At 36.2% G+C, this 18,978-nt stretch overlaps 1 protein-coding gene across 6 annotated transcripts in view; it reads right to left on the bottom strand.

The window, feature by feature from the left end:
- The window catches only part of DLC1 (DLC1 Rho GTPase activating protein), a 512,426-nt gene that overhangs the window by 314,466 nt on the left and 178,982 nt on the right, over positions 1-18,978 (bottom strand). For all 6 annotated transcript variants that reach the window (XM_081520934.1, XM_081520935.1, XM_081520936.1 and 3 more), the window contains 2 exons: positions 9,490-9,639; positions 1,949-2,089 (listed from right to left, as the gene is read on the bottom strand). In XM_081520934.1, coding sequence (XP_081377060.1) covers positions 1,949-2,089; positions 9,490-9,639 — 291 coding nt within the window. The remainder of the gene's footprint in view (positions 1-1,948; positions 2,090-9,489; positions 9,640-18,978) is intronic.

An 18,978-nucleotide genomic window follows, 5' to 3' on the forward strand; every position in this document is an offset into this window, starting at 1 on the left:
CACATTAAAGTGGCCCTTCTGCTAACACAAAAGCTTGTTTTTCAAGATACTTTTTTAATTGTTCTTTTTCTTTAAGAAACTTCCTAAAAGTCAGTTGCCTTTGACAGTAGAGTGCTTCTCTCCCACTCTGGGTACCTCTCATGGCCAGCTAGAGAATTTGACTAAAGTCCTAGGAAAACCGATGGCTTTACGTTTCTTATTCTGAAAGCTTACTGAAGATGGTTACTGTAAAAACATGTACATATCTCAACAGAAACATAATGACCACATCTATAAACATGGGAGTACTGAAGAAAGACTAAGAAACTGTATACAGAGTGGCAGCAATTTTTACAAATTATAAGGTGACCACACACTAAAAAATATACACTTCAAGGGAGAAATAACAGATACCAACAGTGATTATGCTAAAGTAAAAGATGAACACAGAATAAATGTTATAGTAAAAAGAACACTCTAAAGGTCATTAAAAGGTGCTTTAAAAACCGACTGAAGCATAAATACCATAAAAAGGGAATTCACCTCCCTTTTTATTTCTTTCTCACATGTCAGCCCCACACCTTTTTCCAGGGTTCAGAAAGCCAATGCTCCAATGTTTCCCAAATCTTCAAGCTAAAACTCTCAGGAGGTTTTGATCTTTTCCCTTAATAAGAATGTGGTAAAATCAGATTGTTTGGCTTCTATTTGAATTCTGCATTTCAACTTTCTCTGTTCATTGTGGAAAGGGAGCGACCCATGTCACTGCAGTCTGCCCAGTGACATACATATTTGACCCTATTTTTCAATGTACTGTAAAATAGCACTTGGTAGTATATCATTGGTTCTTCCCATTTCCAATAAATACAGCACTAACGTGCAGCATGTCATTGCATTTCACTGCTTACACACCTTCCTCTTTTGCTAGACTGTGAGATAGTTAAAGACAGAGAATATATTTTTATTGCTCTCTAAGTCTGTTTCATATAGCATAACACATGGCACATCATAGGTGTTCAATAAATATTTATTCCATCAAAAGTAATCTAGACATTCTTGCAACTGAACATATCTACTATGTTTTAAATTCAAGTATTCTTTTTTGAGTTTTATTTCAGATTTGCCTTTTATTTTAAAGGTAGGCAAAAAAAAGCAATCCAAACTCATTTCTCTGTGTTAAGCTAACATGGACATTTAAAAAAAAAATAATACGACACTATGATTTTCACTAAACTAGGAAAGGTTATTTTGGAGCGCTGGGACTTTAGATATTTGAAGTAGTAATTACTTCCTCCATAAATGTTACCTTTAGAGTCAAATACTGCTTTCCTGTTGCAGTTCAACTTTTTTACTTAAAGGAAAATGTCTTTTATTCACAATTCACTGTACTACACTACTGTATGTGGTAATTCTTCCTTTTCATTTGTTTTTGTAGCATTGCAAAGTCCATGAAACATCATAATAATAATGACAGTAGCTTACACTTTTTCAGTATTTTTTCTGTGCCAAGCATATTACCAAGCACTTGACATACCCACACAAAACTTATCATGTGTGTGAAATTATATACCTATCTCTACCCTTTAATCTATCCATCTATCTGTTTATCTATCTATCTATCTGTCCATCTATCCACTAATTTTCCCATTGGTAAGCCTTGTAGTCAAAATAACAATACAGGGAAAATCATCTGAAGATTTTCATTCTTGTTTCTTTAAAGTTCTGAGTATCCAGCAACAAAATTTTATACCATATTTTTCATAATTTTAGAACAATGAGCCATTTTAGTAAAGTACTAGTATAATCATCTATAAAACAAAAAAATAGTATTTGTTGGGTTATAGTTAAACATTTCAAGTCACTGCAACTAAGAATCCAAGAGTATTTCTTCTAAATTGAATAGATGAGATATCAACTCTTATATGATGATCATCAACACTTCATGTTGAAACTGTTATCATGTATGACTTACCGTAGACTTGGGTTTGGTTCCAGAGTTGGCCACTGGGGTGGAAGACTGCGGGTCAGTGGACTCAGTGTTAGAAGGCAAATTTATTTGTGTCTGATTTATCGAAGTGGTATCTGTTCCACTCTCAGGTCCTGATTCCAGCTCCTATTAAAAAAATACACTGATATGAAGGATATGTCCACACTCTCTACATGCCTTTCTCCTTGCCTCCAACACATTTTCACCTCCTCCTTCTCCCAACACACACAGACACACCACATGGTTATGACAACCAACACTGACCTGTACACATACCCATGCATTATTTTGTATTAATGATTGTAGTCTTTAAAGGGTCTCATTTTAGAATGCAAATACTGAAAAGAGGTAATACATTCCTTTAGTAACTTAACAGCCAATTGTGCATTGGAAAGGGCAGTAGTGGCAACTACCTACGGCACTGCAATAAGTCGGGAGATGTTAATATAAGCCCGTAGACAACCCTGGCTCACTGTGTGACCTTGAGTAAGTCACTTCACATTCCTCATGCAATGGAGTTATGGGTATCAAAGGAAAAGATAGTTCTCATTTCTTCTCACCTCACTCTCTTCTATGTTCCCATTAAATCTCCATGGTGACACCTACCATCATGGCCTGGAATCATTTAGCTCAAGTGTGTGTCTATCTAATGAACTAAAAGCTATTTAAGGGCAGAATTACACTTTGTTATATGTAATTCAATTCCCTCATTTGAAAATGAGTATAATAATCGCAGACACTCATAGAGGCTTATGAAGATTAAGCAAGATAATGCAAATTGTATACAACAAGCACATATTCAATTTCATTAAATGCTAGGCATTATTGTAAATAATGTTATTATTAATATCATTATGTTTTCTGAGCAACTAGTACACAATATGTGGATAAGACATGCCTGTTCAATGAATGCAATTACTCAGTAATCGCTCCAAAGGTTGTGCTTTTAATTTACTAAATGCTATCTCCATGTTATACAGTAGCCTGAGAACACAAAGGAAAGGCAAGGATGAGGAGAATGCAGAGGGTGGGGAGGGGGGAGGGAAATGAAGGCATACATCACTTTATAATTTTATCCTGAGAAAATTATGATTTAAATATCTTTGTGTCTACCCTTTCTACATCTCAACTTTACCATGGCCCACATGCTTAAATATCATCTACCCTGGACCCCGACTCTCTGGTCTTATATTCTACCATTCTCTTGTTTCTGTATGCTTCTGCTATACTTGCTGTTTGTCAGTCCTTCTAGTACATCAGGGTGGTTCCTATAGTAGCAACTATGCCCTTTCTAATCCCTTGCCCAAGTATTTCCCTTTGCTGGCCGCTGTCACTCAGCTCTCAGTTTGAATATCACTTCTTCAGAGAAGCATCTTTTGACATTCCAAGCTAAAATAGTTTCTTCCCTTCAATCTCCACAGCATATCATTCTCTGTTTTACAACCTTATCACCTTGTTTATCTACCATATATCAATTTTATCCATCCACCATCTCAACCTATGTATGTATCATCTATCCACCTTTCATTCATTTCTATATCTAATCCTTTTTTGTCTCCTTTTATTGGGAATTTATGTATTGCCAAAGTAGGGGCTTTACCTGTCTTGTTCACTGACATATTCACCAGGCTTATAATAGTAACTGGCACCTAGAATATGCTCATAAATATTGTTTTATGAAAGAATAACTAGACTGACAAATATTAATATTTAACCAAGGGCTTCCCTTGTGGCTCAGCTGGTAAAGAATCCGCCTGCAATGCAGGAGACCTGGGTTCAATCCCTGGGTTGGGAAGATCCCCTGGAGAAGGGAAAGGCTAGCCACTCCAGTGTTCTGGCCTAGAGAATTCCATGGACTGTATAGTCCATGGGGTTGCGAAGAGTCAGACACAACTGAGCAACTTGCACTTTCAAGGAGGCACAGATCTCTACATTAGAAACTATAAGACATTGATGAAAGAAATTGAAGAAGACACAAATAATTGGAAAGCTATCTCATGCTCCTGAATTGGAAAAAATAAAATAGTGAAAAATATCATGCTACCCAAAGTGATGTATAGATTCAGTGAAATCCCTGTCAGAATGCCAGTGACATTTTTCATAGAAAAGGAAAAAATAATCCTCAAATTTGGATGGAACCACAAAAGACAGTGGATAGCCACAGCCATCTTCAAAAATAATAACAAAGCTGAAGGCATCACATTCTTCTATTTCAAATTTTAGTACTATAGTAATCAAAACAGTATGGTACTGGCACAGAAACAGACACAGAGATCAATGGAATAGGATAGAGAGCTTAGAAATAAAAGCATGCATGTACAGTCAACTAACACTCGACAATGGGGTTAAGAATACTCAATGGGGAAAAACAGTCTTTTCAATAAATGGTGTTGGGAAAATCAGATACTCACATGCAAATAAATTAAATCGGACCCCTGTCTTATACCACTCACAAAATTTAACTTCAAGTGAATTAAAGAGGTAAATGTAAGATCTGAAACTGTAAAACTCCTATAAGAAAGCATAGAGAAAATGCTTCTTAACATTGGTCTTGGCAACAATTTTTTTGGGTATGACACCAAAAGCACAAGCAATAGAAACAAAAGTAAACAAACGGGACTATATCTAACTATATGGCTTCTGTACAGCAAAGAAGACAACAAATGAAGATGCAGCCTATAGAATTAGGAGAAAATATTTGCAAACCTAATATCGGATAAGGGGTTAATATACAAAATATATAAGGAACTTATACAACTTACTAGCAAAAAACAAATCTGACTAAAAAATAAGCAGAGTGTCTGAATAGACATTTTTCCAAAGACATACAAATAGGCAACAGGTACACGAGATGATGCTCAACATCACTAATTATCAGGGAAATGCAAATTAAAACCACAGTGAGATATCACCTCACACCTGTCAGAATGGCTATCATAAAAAAGACAAGAGATAATGAGTGGTGACGAGAACGTGGAAAAAAAAGGAATTCTAGTACACTGTTGGTGGGAATATAAATGAATACAGTCACTATGGAAAACAGTATGGAGGTTTCTCAAAAAGTTAAAAATAGAACTACATATAATCCAGCAATTCCACGCTTGGGTATACCTCCAAAGGAAATGAAATCACTGTCTTGAAGATACATCTGCAGCCCTCTGTTAATTGTTATTTTATTCACAAAAGCCAAGACATGGAAACAACCAAAGTGTCTATTGATGGATAAATGGATACAGAAAATGTGATATATATATATATATATATATATATATATATATATATACATATACACACACATACACACAATGGAATATTGTTTATCTACAGAAAAAAAGGAAATTCTGCCTCTTTTGACAACACGGAAGGACCTAAAAAGCATTATGTGAAATGAAATAAGAGAAACACAAACACTGTATAAATCTCACTTATATGTGAAATCTACAAAAGGCCAGAACAGAAACAAGGTAGAGCAGTGGCTGCCAGGGGCTGGGAGGTGGGAAATGGGTACGTGCTGGGCAGAGGGTACAAGCTTCCGGTTATAAGATGTTTAAGTTCTGGGGAATCTAATCTTCACTTTCATGACAGTATTAACATCACTCTAGTATATATTTGAAAGTTGCTAAGAGATTAGATATTAAGTCTTCTCACCACATACATACACACAGACACACAATTGTAATTATACTAGTTGATGGATGTGTTAACTAACCTTATTTGGTTATTATTTTGCAATTAAAAACTGTATCAAATCATTACATTGTACACCTTAAATAATGTTATATGGCAACTATATCTCAATAAAACTCCAAATAGAAATTTTAAAAGTGGAAAACAAAGAAAGTGTATAAAATACATACAAAAGAATAATAAATATTAAACAGAATACAACAGTCTTTAAGTATGTGTGTGTGTATAAACATATAACCCTAACCAAATTTCTCATCCCTGAGTGATTTCAGATTAAGGGCTACATATTCTTTTCTTTTTTTTGCATGGAAAAGACATTTTACATTTTGCCATAAGAGAAAAATAATGTATTAAAATTTCATATTGAATCAACATTAAATGGATAGTCATAAATAGCAGGTAATTTATAAACATCAAACGCATAATCCTAAATAGCAGGTAGTGTTTAAGCCATTTCTATTTGACATTTATGTTTATCAGAAACCATTTGCATTCATTTTCCTTCCTGTTTATGAATTAATCAGGTAAATAAGAGAGTAACATTACACCTTTCTAACAATATAATAATTCTGAGGTAAAATAATAAATATTTTAAAAATCCATCACTGCTGTTGCTGCTAAGTCGCTTTAGTAGTGTCTGACTCTGTGCAACCCCATGGACTGCAGCCTACCAGGCTCCTCCATCCATGGGATTGCCCAGGCAAGAGTACTGGAGTGGGGTGCCATTGCCTTCTCCAGCATAAGAGAGAGAGCTAGTGGGAAGCTGCTGTATAGCACAGGAGCTCAGCTTGGTGCTTTGTGGTCACCTAAATGGGTAGGACTGGGATGGGGTTTGGAAGGGAGGTCCAAGAGGGAGGTAATATAAATATACATATAGCTGATTCACTTTGTTGTACAGCAGAAACTATACTCCAATAAAAATACCCTGATTTTATTTTTAAAGCTATTCTTTAAGACTCCAGCTCATATTATTTTTTACCGCCCCCTTTATTCTAGAGAATCTGCCTGCAATGTGGGTTTGATCCCTGGGTTGGGAAGATCTTCTGGAGGAGGGTATGGCCACCCTCTCCAGGATTCTTGCCTGGAGAATCCCCATGGACAGAGGAGCCTGGCAGGCTACAGTCCACAGGGTCGCAAAGAGTCAGACATGACTGAGCGACTAAGCACACAGCGCATTATAGGTAGAGCTCACTCTAACCTTTTCTTATAAATAATTTCAAACCGAGGTCACTGTTTCATTGTATGTCTTCCCCTCCCTCCTAAACTGTAGATTCACAGTGGAGTATGAGGGTGTGTCAGAGGAGGCTTCTCTGAATCTGGGACAGAGCTCCTTGGTGGACAGTCAAGGTCATAATCATCTATTATAACCCACTTATTCCATGGCACAATTATCAAATGGAATGGAAATCGCATGTGGAAAAATTTTTGATGATGAGAGAATGTTAAAATTAGCTTTAAACACCAAGGAACAGAAATAAAGAAAAAGGGATGACTTAGAAAAACACAGAGACCAAAAAGAAATTTTGAGGGATTCAGGCTATGTCTTACTCATCTTTAGCCCAGTGTCTGCTGTGAGTGAAGATATGGGAGAAGGAAAATGAATTAACAAATACCAAATATGTAGTCTGTTTCAGATCTCTGAATGCATTTACATATCTTCTTTCATTAACTCCTCCCAACATACCATTAAGTAGGAAACAATCTCTCCTGCTTTTACATGGACTTGAAGTTGAGAAATTAAATACTTTTCTTATGTTCTCAGAAATTCAGTTGCACAGCTGGCATGTGAACCCAGGCCTGCAGACTCTAAAGTTTATGTTTCTACTGCATTACTGGGCTTATTTCAATTATCTGCTGAACTAAAAACTCAGAAACACATTTTTATTTACGGAATCAACCACTGCTCAGCAAGGACAGTGATGGTTCATGAGACAGTGCATGCAATATAAAATCCAGTTCACACTTGAAATGGAGGGAGAAGATATAGATGTAGGCAAATCCTAATCATCACCTACCTTAGCTCTTGTTTTGTATTGTCTTTACCTTTCAACAAAGAACCACATGTAGAAGGTAAGGGCTGTTTTGCTCTCTGAGCTGGAGACAATAATATGGAGTTTTATTTAGCAGAAATCTGTGCTGTGCTTTTTTTCCCTAAATACCTAATACTGAGGAGAGGTCAACATAGAAGGAAAAGAAGAACCATTAAAGAGACAGGGAGAGATTAGCAATTCATAATAGAATACTTTAAAAGAGAATATGTATCCCATATGTACATTAATGGCAAAAAACAGTACTGAGAAGCATCTCCTATTGAAAGACGGGGCTTTACATTTATTGAAAATGATGAAAATGAGCACGAAGTGAAATGGTGAAAATGAGCATGAAGCTTCTTTACACCTTTCATCTGTAAACAAGGTTAAAACACCCTTCTTGTTGGTCTTCAGGAGGCTACTTTGGTTGTGCTTCCTTCACTTGGATGCCTGTCCTACTGAAGTATGTGTGAGACACTATGGAACCAGGGGAGGAGTAAGTGATTCTGTCTGGGACATATGGAGATTTAGGGAAGACTTCACTGTAAAGAAAACATCTGAGATGAATCCTGAAGGATAAGGAAAAATTATCCAGAAGGTTACAAACAGGAAGAAAAATGTCATTTCTACTGGCTTTCTAGGTTTAGACTGAAGTATTTAATGTCATTTTTTTTCATTTTTAAATTAAAATTGTTTTTTACTCAAGGTATCAGATTACCATAATAGTCAGCTATGAAAAGAAGATAGTGGTTGAATGACATGGCTCTTGTACATACAATTACTATCTTCTCTATTCTTTTTCTTTATTCTGTTATAAGGAATGAATGTGTTAGTATACGTAATGCACACTATGTAATGCATTCATATATACTAAGGTTAGCTACTAATTTAATGCTTATTTTCTGTGAAATATTCTGTACCACAGTCAGAATGAGTCTTGAATAACTTCATAATCAACAGTAGAACTATACAAAATAATTTGATACAGAATATTTCTATTTTGGTAGGTTCTCAAAAGGGGTCCATGGCTTAATTACAAGTAAATTCTACCATCACATTTGCTATATCTGCAAAAACTAAGTAATTTAATATGAACATAATATTAAATATGTTAAGTGTATAGACATTTTGGCATCTATGTCTTCTAAATTTTATCTTGGGTGTTAGACTCTCAAAAGAGAGTCTATCTTATATGAAATTAATGCACAGTAGAATAAAGTTTTCACCTCTGTCCTATTCATTATGTTTCACTGAGTGAATTTTAGAGTGCTCTCAAGTTGATTTCAGCTAAATTCTCTCTTGTAATATGCTGAGTTAGTTCAATCAGCATTCATTCATCCATCCATCCACGTGCCTACCCATCCACCCACTCATCCGTCCATCCAATCATTCATCCATTCATCCACAGATATTTATTAACCATCTTCCATATCCAGCGTAAATTTGTGGGATACTGGAAACAAAATACTAAACAAGATAAATAGAGCATTGCTAATGGTGTTTACAGCATATCAGAGAAGACTGACAATGAGGGAAACAACAGCAATGAAGAGAATTTGATCACTAGGAAGCAAAGTAACTTACCAAAGTGACCCTCTTTCCTGTCTAATAATAACCATTTTCTTTTGAATCACACACATCTCTTATGGACTCTGCATGAAGCCTAGAATGATTTGAGTGATCTTTATGGAACACTATCAGGGTCACATGTGGGTAGATTGGGCCATCCAAGATGTTTCATTCTCAAGAGGGACTCTATAGATGCAGGGACACATTCACAAGCAGAGAAGTGGGAGGTGGGAAGCTCACAGGGACTTGCCGCCGCAGGTTGGTTGGTGTGCTGGATGGAGAGGAGCCAGTGCTGAGGGCATTCTCAATGTCCTGATCGAGCTGGTCCAGTTTCATGATCAGCAGCACCATCGAGTCTAGTCGCGCCCTATCTCGATCTTCTCTTATTTCCTGAGGAACAGAACATGCTGTTACTGAATCTGAAAGGCCACTTCTTGGAAAAAATAAAAAGTTCCCTGTTCTTCAATGGGACACAAAGGACACAATAATAGGCAGTCTTCTATTTAAAGGGGCAGGAACATTCTATTCTGTACCATCAATGGACTCTTCACTGGGAAAACACTGACCTCCTGCCAAAAAGGCATTTTTATAGGAATATTAAATATATATTTCCTAGAGCAAGGCACAATGAAAAAGAGGCATAACACCAATGACACTGATACATTTAGTATTTTCAGATTAATTATTCTTGGGAAAAGTTGTATATTTACTCTTCTTTTGTCAAATCAATTATACACACAAATCATTTACAGCATACTAATAACTGTTCTCAGGTTAGATATTTAAGGATATGTATAAGATAATATTTTTGGATGACTATTTCTGAGTATATTTAAAAAAATAGGAAAATAATCAAACAAGGCCGAATTTTTTGTTTAGTTTTTTGCGTGAGGCCACTTACTGCGTTTTCAAGCTATGTTATTGCCAATAATCATTTTCAAGTTTCTTTTCACACACTTTTGAAAAAAAAAAACAGCCTCTACAACCACATGAATTGTGGTTACTTACTTTGAATTCTCTATAACATAGACATATATTTATGGAAATACTTTTTCTTATAAAAATAGTTAAGCTTCTCACTGGCCATACAGAGTTACTTGCACATGACTGTTTACTATTCTTGTGTGTTCAAGTCATTAGTATTAGGAAACTTTAAAATGTTCTGTAATGTGCAAAGTATCAGGGTTGGGCAGAGTAAGGGTAAATGAAGTAAGAACAAAACAAAACATGAAAGCACTGTAAGTTTCCTTAGAAGCAAGATCTATTGAGAGGTGTCATGGACTTAGGACCAGCCCTTGTGAGGTAAATCGTCATTTGTGACTCATGGTGCCATTTTCTCATCTGTCTGAGATATTTACCTGGGTGAAATCAGCTTTGAAAGGACCATCAGCAGTGACCTCAAAGGGAAACTCTACCATGACGAAAGCCTGAAGGGTGTGGGTTCAAGGGAGTAGTTAGGAGGTTTTGCTAAGGGGATGGATGAGTAGTGGCATGAATGAGGTGACTGCTTGAATCAGATCTTTGATTTTGTTTTTGGATTTTTTCTTTTAATCACCCTAAATTCCCTAATCACCATTATGGCAGACCCCAAAGAACAAGGACTAGGGTAATTTCATGGAGTCATCTAATGCCATACGGGTCTCTGTACTTCAAACAAGTTAAGCAGACTGTTAATATTAACAATAGCTATTTTTCACAAGTCAAATAATTGGCTTATTATATTAAGTTGGTCAAAAAGTCATTAATTCAGCTACCATTAAGAAATTATTTGGGTAAGCTGCAACTGTGCTTGGTTTAAAGTTTAATGTCTACACCGAGGAAACCAGAATTGAAAGAGACGCGTGTACCCCAATGTTCATCGCAGCACTGTTTACAATAGCCAGGACATGGAAGCAACCTAGATGTCCATCAGCAGACGAATGGATAAGGAAGCTGTGGTACATATACACAATGGAATATTACTCAGCCATTAAAAAAATACATTTGAATCGGTGCTACTGAGATGGATGAAACTGGAGCCCATTATACAGAGTGAAGTAAGCCAGAAAGAAAAACAACAATACAGTATACTAATGCATATATATGGAATTTGAAAGATGGTAACGATAACCCTATATGCGAGACAGAATAAGAGACACAGATGCATAGAACAATTTTATGGACTCTGAGGGAGAAGGTGAGGGTGGGACGTTCTGGGAGAATGGCATTGAGACATGTGTATTGTCATATGTGAAACAGAGCACCATTCCATGTTCGATGCATGTGACAAGGGCTCAGGGCCGGGGCAATGGGATGATCCAGAAGGATGGGATGGGGAGGGAGGTGGGTGGGGGGTCCGGGAAGGGGAACACATGTAAACCCATGGCTGATTCATGTCAATGTATGGCAAAAACTATTACAATATTGTAAAGTAATTAGCCCCCAACTAAAATAAATAAATTTATAAAAAAAATAAATAAATAAAGTTTAATGTCAAACTGAAAGATTTAGTCCTACTTCCACAAAGTCATTAATTTTGAGAATACATTAAGAATTTTTTTGAGTTATGTTAATTCCCTCAGAGTACTATACTGTAATTATTTCTTCAGTTTCCTTCCATCATCTGTGTTATCTAAAACATTTAATGAGGCTCTGACAGAGAATTATAGAACTTTTGTGATCATAAAGTTTCATTGTGCTTAAGAAGGGCCAGGATATTTGCAAACAAACAAACCTGAATGTTACTCTACATCATATTCCTCAATGCTACAGAACTTTGTTATATTTTTTAAAATGTTATTTATAGTAAAATCCTGTTACACTTTAAAATAGAGTCCCAGAAATATTAAAAATTGTTCAATTTAGTTCTCTTCTAAATAATACAGAAAATGGAAGAATCTGCCTGAATAGAAGACTCAAAATCGCCTTAATTGTTCCCTCAATGTATTTGCTTATATAATTTCCTTCTCATTTAAACCAAACTTGTGTTTGGCAAGATCATGTTCTTTGCATATCTCTATATTCACGTTTGCTTTTGTGTGATTGTCTCTCATTCACCAGTCATAACATCCTCAAGCACAAAGATGAGGTTTTTCCACCAGGCAGACACAGAGTCAAGTTTTACACTGCATATGCAACACTTTTACAGGAATAAAAATATTAATGAAATCAATAGGAGCCAGTGAAATAACATTTCCTGGAGTGTTAGAAAATATGTCTTGATATTTTTCCAGCTACTAAGTTAACGTTGGATAAAACAGTATACCCTGAAATTATCCTACCTATCAACAGTAGACTTAGAAACAATCTGTATTAACTAGATGTTGAGATTGTGCTTTAAAAACTTTTTCAAGTCCATGAACTGAGCATCGAATTATTTTAAATGACCTGCCAAAAGAATAAAATCAAGCAGCCTTGGTCTAAGATATTTTTTTAGAGAAATAGGCTTATTGCATTTCCCTTTCATTCATGGATGCTTCCTTGTTCACCATCTATTACAACGTTCAGCCTGAAATGTAAAGCACACAGACTAGCATCAAACATTACACATTAAACTTCACAAAATAGAGTTGGCTACAAATCAGATGCTTTGGATAAATCTTTTGTCCTTGTTGTTAAAGCTCAAGTATGAATATTTTGCAAAGTTCTAACTTTTCATATGTCCATGGCTAAACTCCAGCAAATAGCTCATGGCTGAAAACAAAGCTGTGTGTTTGCAGATTCTGGCAAGGTTGGACTCTACAGCAGAGCTTTCATTTCATGCTGTCACTACAGGCCAGGGGAAGAGGAACTTCTTAATGAGCGAGGCTGCCCTAGTTCTATGTATTTCAGTAACTTAATCCCCTTAAATCAAAGCCAAGATGTGAAATTTTCTCCCCTCCCATCTTCCCTGCAGTCACAACTGTTCTGTGAAAGGGAACAAAATGTTCATCAGTGAATAAGAGAAAGAAAATCTCTGCTGTCTTCAATATTATAGTCAACATGAGAAGACATAAGGAAAGTAAAAAAATTCATACATAGTTTCTGATAGGAACAAGGGTAAGAAAATAGATAGGGTAATGAGGTATACAGTAACTGCAGGGGAATGTCCCATCTGGTGGACTGTGGTCAGAGAAGAGCTTTCTGCCAAAGTGGGAGTAAACCATGATGGGGATGAAAAAAAATGAGGTAGAGGAGAGAAAGACAGAGACAAAGATAAAAATGGAGAGAGAGAAATAAGGAAGGAAAGGAGGGCATGAGGCAGGGAGGGAAGGAAGGAGGAGGAGAAGAGAGGGTAGTAGAACTGGGAAATCAGTGTCCCATGCAGGGTGAAGAGTGATATGAGGACGCTGAGGTGAGAACAAGTTTGGTGAATAAGAGGAAGTGAAAAAAGGTTAGGAAAGCCAGGAGAGGGAAAGTGAGTGGGAGAGCGAGTGGGTGCTAGGACAAAATGAGGCTGACTATAAACAGGAGCCAAACTATATTCTGTTATGAAGGTCACTGTAAGGAGGTCAATTTTATTCTTTGTGTAGTGGGGCCACGGGCAGGATATAAGCAAATAAGTGATTCAGTGTGTTTTTTAAACTTTCAGAGTTCTTGCCACATTTTGACAACCAAACATTTTTGGAACCTCATCACATTTTATGTCCAGCAATGCCACACAACTAATACAGGTGAAACAGTTTAGTTTATCCTAAGATGATTCTTCTAGTTCTAGCTATAGTCTTTTTTTCTGCTGAGGTCCCACGTTACAGTGATTATAAAGAAATAACAGAAAGTTTTATAATCAAGTCCTATACATTTTGAGGTCAAAGTGAAAAAGAAGTAACTGTTTAGGGATTCTATTTCTTGGAAGTGTGGAGTGGGCAGTGATATGTCAGAAAATGTTTAGCAACTGGATCTCCAAATAAAAAGAAAGCCCTAATTTGTAGTGTGTGCCGACTTTTCTGTAGTGTAAATACATCCATGGCCAATTTCAAGCTCCCAGCTAGACATGACTGAATGCAGTTTTGGGAGAGATGCACACAGTTGGCTCTTATGGTCTGTGGTGAGTTAATGCACAGGGGCTCCAACACACACACTAGGAGCAGGGACCAGTAGCATAGAGAATCATTCTTAGAATCTGACTTGAATGGAAATATTGACAATTAAATCAACAGCTGTAATGAAGGTGTAGTCAACATAATCATATATTGAAATAATGAATTTTATTTATTTGATGCATTTACTCTCCTTAATAGTTGCTTCCATTGCCCAGGTAGAGTTCAGTATATCTTGTAGATTTAAATTTAATGACCTTCTGGAAGGTTCTCTTTTTTTCTGGCAGTGGCTCCTTTATCTGCCTTCTTGGTATCATCCCTTATCTATGTTTGCAAAATTCCCTAAAATGTATTATCATGAGCATACCTATTTGCATTTTTACTTAAGTAAGTCAAAATTCATTTCTTTAGGTTACTCATTATGTCACTTGGATACTTCATTCAACACCTGAGACTTTAGAAACCTACAGGTCCAGGACAGTGGTGTTGGTACCAATGTTCTGACCTTGCAGATGAGGAAAGTGATTCCAGCGAGTTTTAGGTCCAGGTCACACTTCTGTTGGTAAATTGACAGGCCTAGAGCTGGCTCTCCCTGTGCCTTGTTCTAGTCTCTTTCCACTTTGCTTTCCTTCCATGATTAGTTTGGTAATCATTTCCACATCATGTGTACTCTCTTCCAACTCCCACACCCTGGTTTATATTGTTTCTACATTATAGAAACTATGTTTTGGAAGAACGCCAATGACCACAATTTATTACAAGATACCTTTGAAGCATCTGGTCCAATTCTTTATGCTTTTATTTAACAATCATTCAAGATATGTTTATTGACCATCTACTGCATGCACTGCATCATTTCCTAGGAAGCAACAGCTTTCATATTTTTGCAGTATAATTTTTAGAAATGCTATTGCTGTTGTTCAGTTGCTAAGTTGTGTCCGACTCTTTGAGACCCCATGGACTGCAGCATGCCAGACCTCTCTGTCCCTAACTATCTCCCTGAGTTTGCCCAAGTTCATGTTCACTGAGTCGGTGATGCTATCCAACCATCTCATCCTCTGCCATTTACAAATGTTATGGAGACAGATTCTGCCTTCCTCTACCTTCCCAGTTTCTCCCTCCAGAACTAGACAGCCTAAGTAAAGCCTGTTCCATGAAACAGCCTTTCAAATATTTGAAAAACTATGTTGCACCCATTTTCTTTTTCATAGTAAATCATCCTCAGTTCCTCTAATTATTTCTGTTATATTGTTTATATATATATATATATATATATATATGAAAACATAATTATAATGTTTTCAAATTCTTATTCTGTTTACTTTTCTCTGGATATGACATAGTTCTATCAATGACCCAACTAATGGTTGGTACCAAGGATTAAATATATTACTTTACATGTTTTCTGACCATGAAGACAGAGAAGGTAATTACTTCTCCATGTCCCATATACCCTCTTTAACACAGCCTAAGAATTAAGTGCCTGTTTAGAATATGAACAGGCTATTCTTAATGGGATAGTCTCAATCTGCTTTTTTAGTGAGAAGGATTTTTTCAGCTGTGAGCTGACCTTGAGTCAACCATCTGATATATGTCTCTTTCTCCCAGTATGTGCCTGTGTCCTGCTAAGAGAAGAAACATCCTGTTGTCTTGAGACTATAACCAGCTGTTGTCAAGGTATAGAGAATGTACGTAGCTGCCGTGGAACAAATTTCCAGTTGTGTCTTTTTCAAATACAAGTCAGTGTATACTTAGGCAAATTACGAGCAAAACCTCCTATCAATTTGATTTGTTGTCAAAACCTAACATGGCCAAGCCACGCGGTGTTAATTGGGCAATTGGAAAGAGCTCCTTCTTTATTCCCTTGAGCTACTTAGTCTCTGGGCAGTGAAGTCACTTTGATCACAATGGTATCGGGGGAGATAAACAGAGATTTTAGGAGATCATTCTCTCCAGGGTCATAAACTGGAATCCTTTGAAGGGAGCTTCTTTGACCCCTTTTTCCTTCCCTCTGAAGAAGATAATTCTGAACCTTTCTCTTTCTCCAAAGGCTCTTTATTGAACAGCATAGAACACAGCACATACACAGGGAGTGGAGATGATGTGTAAGTTAATGGACATGTCACAGACTGGGCAAACATGAGGTCCAGAGCAAAGGGTGCCTCCCTTAGAGCTGCACAGGCTCCGTTTTCCTTATGCCAAGCATTTGGAAGGGAACCAAAAAATTCAGTGAAATACCCGGATGCTTCCAAAGAGTAGATGTTTGGCTCAGCAAATTCAGCACTGCCTGAATGTTCTGCTTGTCAATGAGTTGTGGCATCCCATAGACAGGCATAATAAATTAAAGGCTAGGCCAGGAATAGAACTAAGACTTCCTGATTCACAAGCCAAGGTTCTGGCCTCTACACTGTCTTTGATTCCATACACATCTTACTGGCTATTCTGGGCTGCTAATACTCCTTGCTCACCCGTAAAAGAAAGAGACCTTTTAGCAAAAAGCTTGGCTCAACTTCATTCTGAATTATTTGATCTAAAGCCAGCTGGACTAGTATGAAATCTCATATTAGTGTTATAAATTTCATTTGACAATAAATTCCTCATTCTGGACTTTCCTTTCTTAACATAATATTCTGCTGGAAGAATCAGAAAGTGATTAAATCTTTGTTTCTTCAGAAGCAGTGAAGATTTTCATCTGAGTTGACTGGCAGAAGCTAAAAATAATGTAATTATTTTATGCCAGAATTTCTAGGCAAGTTCAATAAGTCAGCCTCAATTTTTATTCAGGTGCATTTTGAGATAAAATTTATGTAGACTGGTAATAAAGGTAAACAGAGGTAATTTAAAAAAATGCAACTACTATCTCCCACTTGCCAGATATAGTCTGTTCAACCACAAAATCTTTGTATGTTATCTTTAAGGAATAATAACATATGCCAATATCATTTTAATATTAGATGGTAGAGAGAGATAAATATTACCCTCATTTAAAGTTGCTACAAGGAATCTTTTAACTGATATGTACATTGTGGCATTACATTAAGTGTCTGTGTTCATTCTCTATTAGTCTCCCCTCCCATTTAAAAGGGATGTGAAAAAAACTGGTCACACATTTGCTCAATTTTTAAACTTCAGTGAGGCTTCAAATGGAGCATTTCTTAGCCCAGACTTTGTAAATTTCCTATGCAGTCTCCTAAATGGTTTCAAAGGACATTTATGCAACAGGTCCTAAGGAGTGCTTAGAAGTGGCAGGTGTGAACCAGGAGAGAGGTGTGTGGGCAGCAATTCCTCTCTATCCTAGGGGAATCTGAGGATGACTTCCTCCACTGGCTTTAAAGGCTCATTTTTGGTGGGGTATAATTTCTAGCTAAATAGTTTGGTAAGCATTCTGTAACCAGTTTTCACTTTAAGTGCTAAAGCTTTAGATTGACATTCAAGGTCAATTAATGTATGTATTTATTTAGACACAAAATCAGCCTTTATGGATTATTCTGTGTTCTGTGTCATCATGCCTACATGATAACCTGCAAATCCCTATAGTTTTGTTGTTGTTGTTGTTTTGTTTACAATTCTCAGAAGCTCTTTGCTAGCTCAGATATTAAAGGATACAGGACTTATTCTGGTTTGAAAAAATAAGGAAAACATCTACTTAACATTAAAATTCCATAAATTATTTCCAAGAGTATCATGATGGTCGTTCCTTAGGTGTAGATAACAAAGAAAGGCATAAATAAAAATTTATTTCTTTTCCAGAAAAATACATGACTTAATTTAGAAGAAAAGTCCTGTATTGACCTCACTTCTGTATACTTTTCTAATTTAACCTCTCAGGACTTCCCGATCCTTCCCAGTGTTCCTCCAATTCAATCATTCTGAGGACAATTGCATATTTCTTGATATTTTTCTTTAGGTAGACTTAATGTTTCACAGTTAAAAATGCATTTCTAACCTAAATGGGAAGGAAATCTAAAAAAGAGGGAATTTATGTCTATGTGTAACTGCTTCATTTTGCTGTACAGCAGAAGCTAACACAATACTGTATAGCAATTGTACTTCAATAAAAGTTTTTTAAAAATGCATTTTTAGGATCTGACTAGACATTGTTTTCAAATAAGATGTAGAGATAACAGATACATGAAAAGATGCTCAACATCATGAGTTATCAGAGAAATGCAAATCAAAAAAGCATCAGATATCTCTTCACAGATAGTTGTCAGAATGGCTATTGTGAAAAATATAAGAAATAATAAGTGCTGGTGAGGATGTAGAGAAAAGGAAACCTTTGTTCACTGTTGATGGGAATGTCAACTGGTATAGCCACTATGGAAAAATGTACAGAGGTTCCTCGAAAAATAAAATTGATCCAGCCATTTCACTTCTAAGTATTTATCTGAAGAAAACAAAAATACTAACTGGAAAAGATAAATGTATCATTATATTCATGGCAGTGTTATTTAAACAGTTAAATATGGAGGTAAGTGAAGAGTCCAACGATGGATGAATGAGTAAAGAAAATAAAGAAAATGAACAATGGAATATTATTCAGCCATAAATAAGAATTAAATCATGTCATTTGTGACATGAATGGACCTTGATGGTATTACCCTAAGTGAAATAAATCAGACAGAGAAAGAAAACTACTATATGATCTCATTCAAATGTGAAATCTAAAACAAACAGACAAACAAAAACAAAAACCAAACTCATAGATACAGAGAACAGATTAGTGCTTACT

This window comes from Giraffa tippelskirchi, chromosome 8 (assembly GCF_054371585.1).
Source record: "Giraffa tippelskirchi isolate mGirTip1 chromosome 8, T2T-mGirTip1v1.2.pri, whole genome shotgun sequence".
Lineage (NCBI taxonomy): Eukaryota > Metazoa > Chordata > Mammalia > Artiodactyla > Giraffidae > Giraffa > Giraffa tippelskirchi.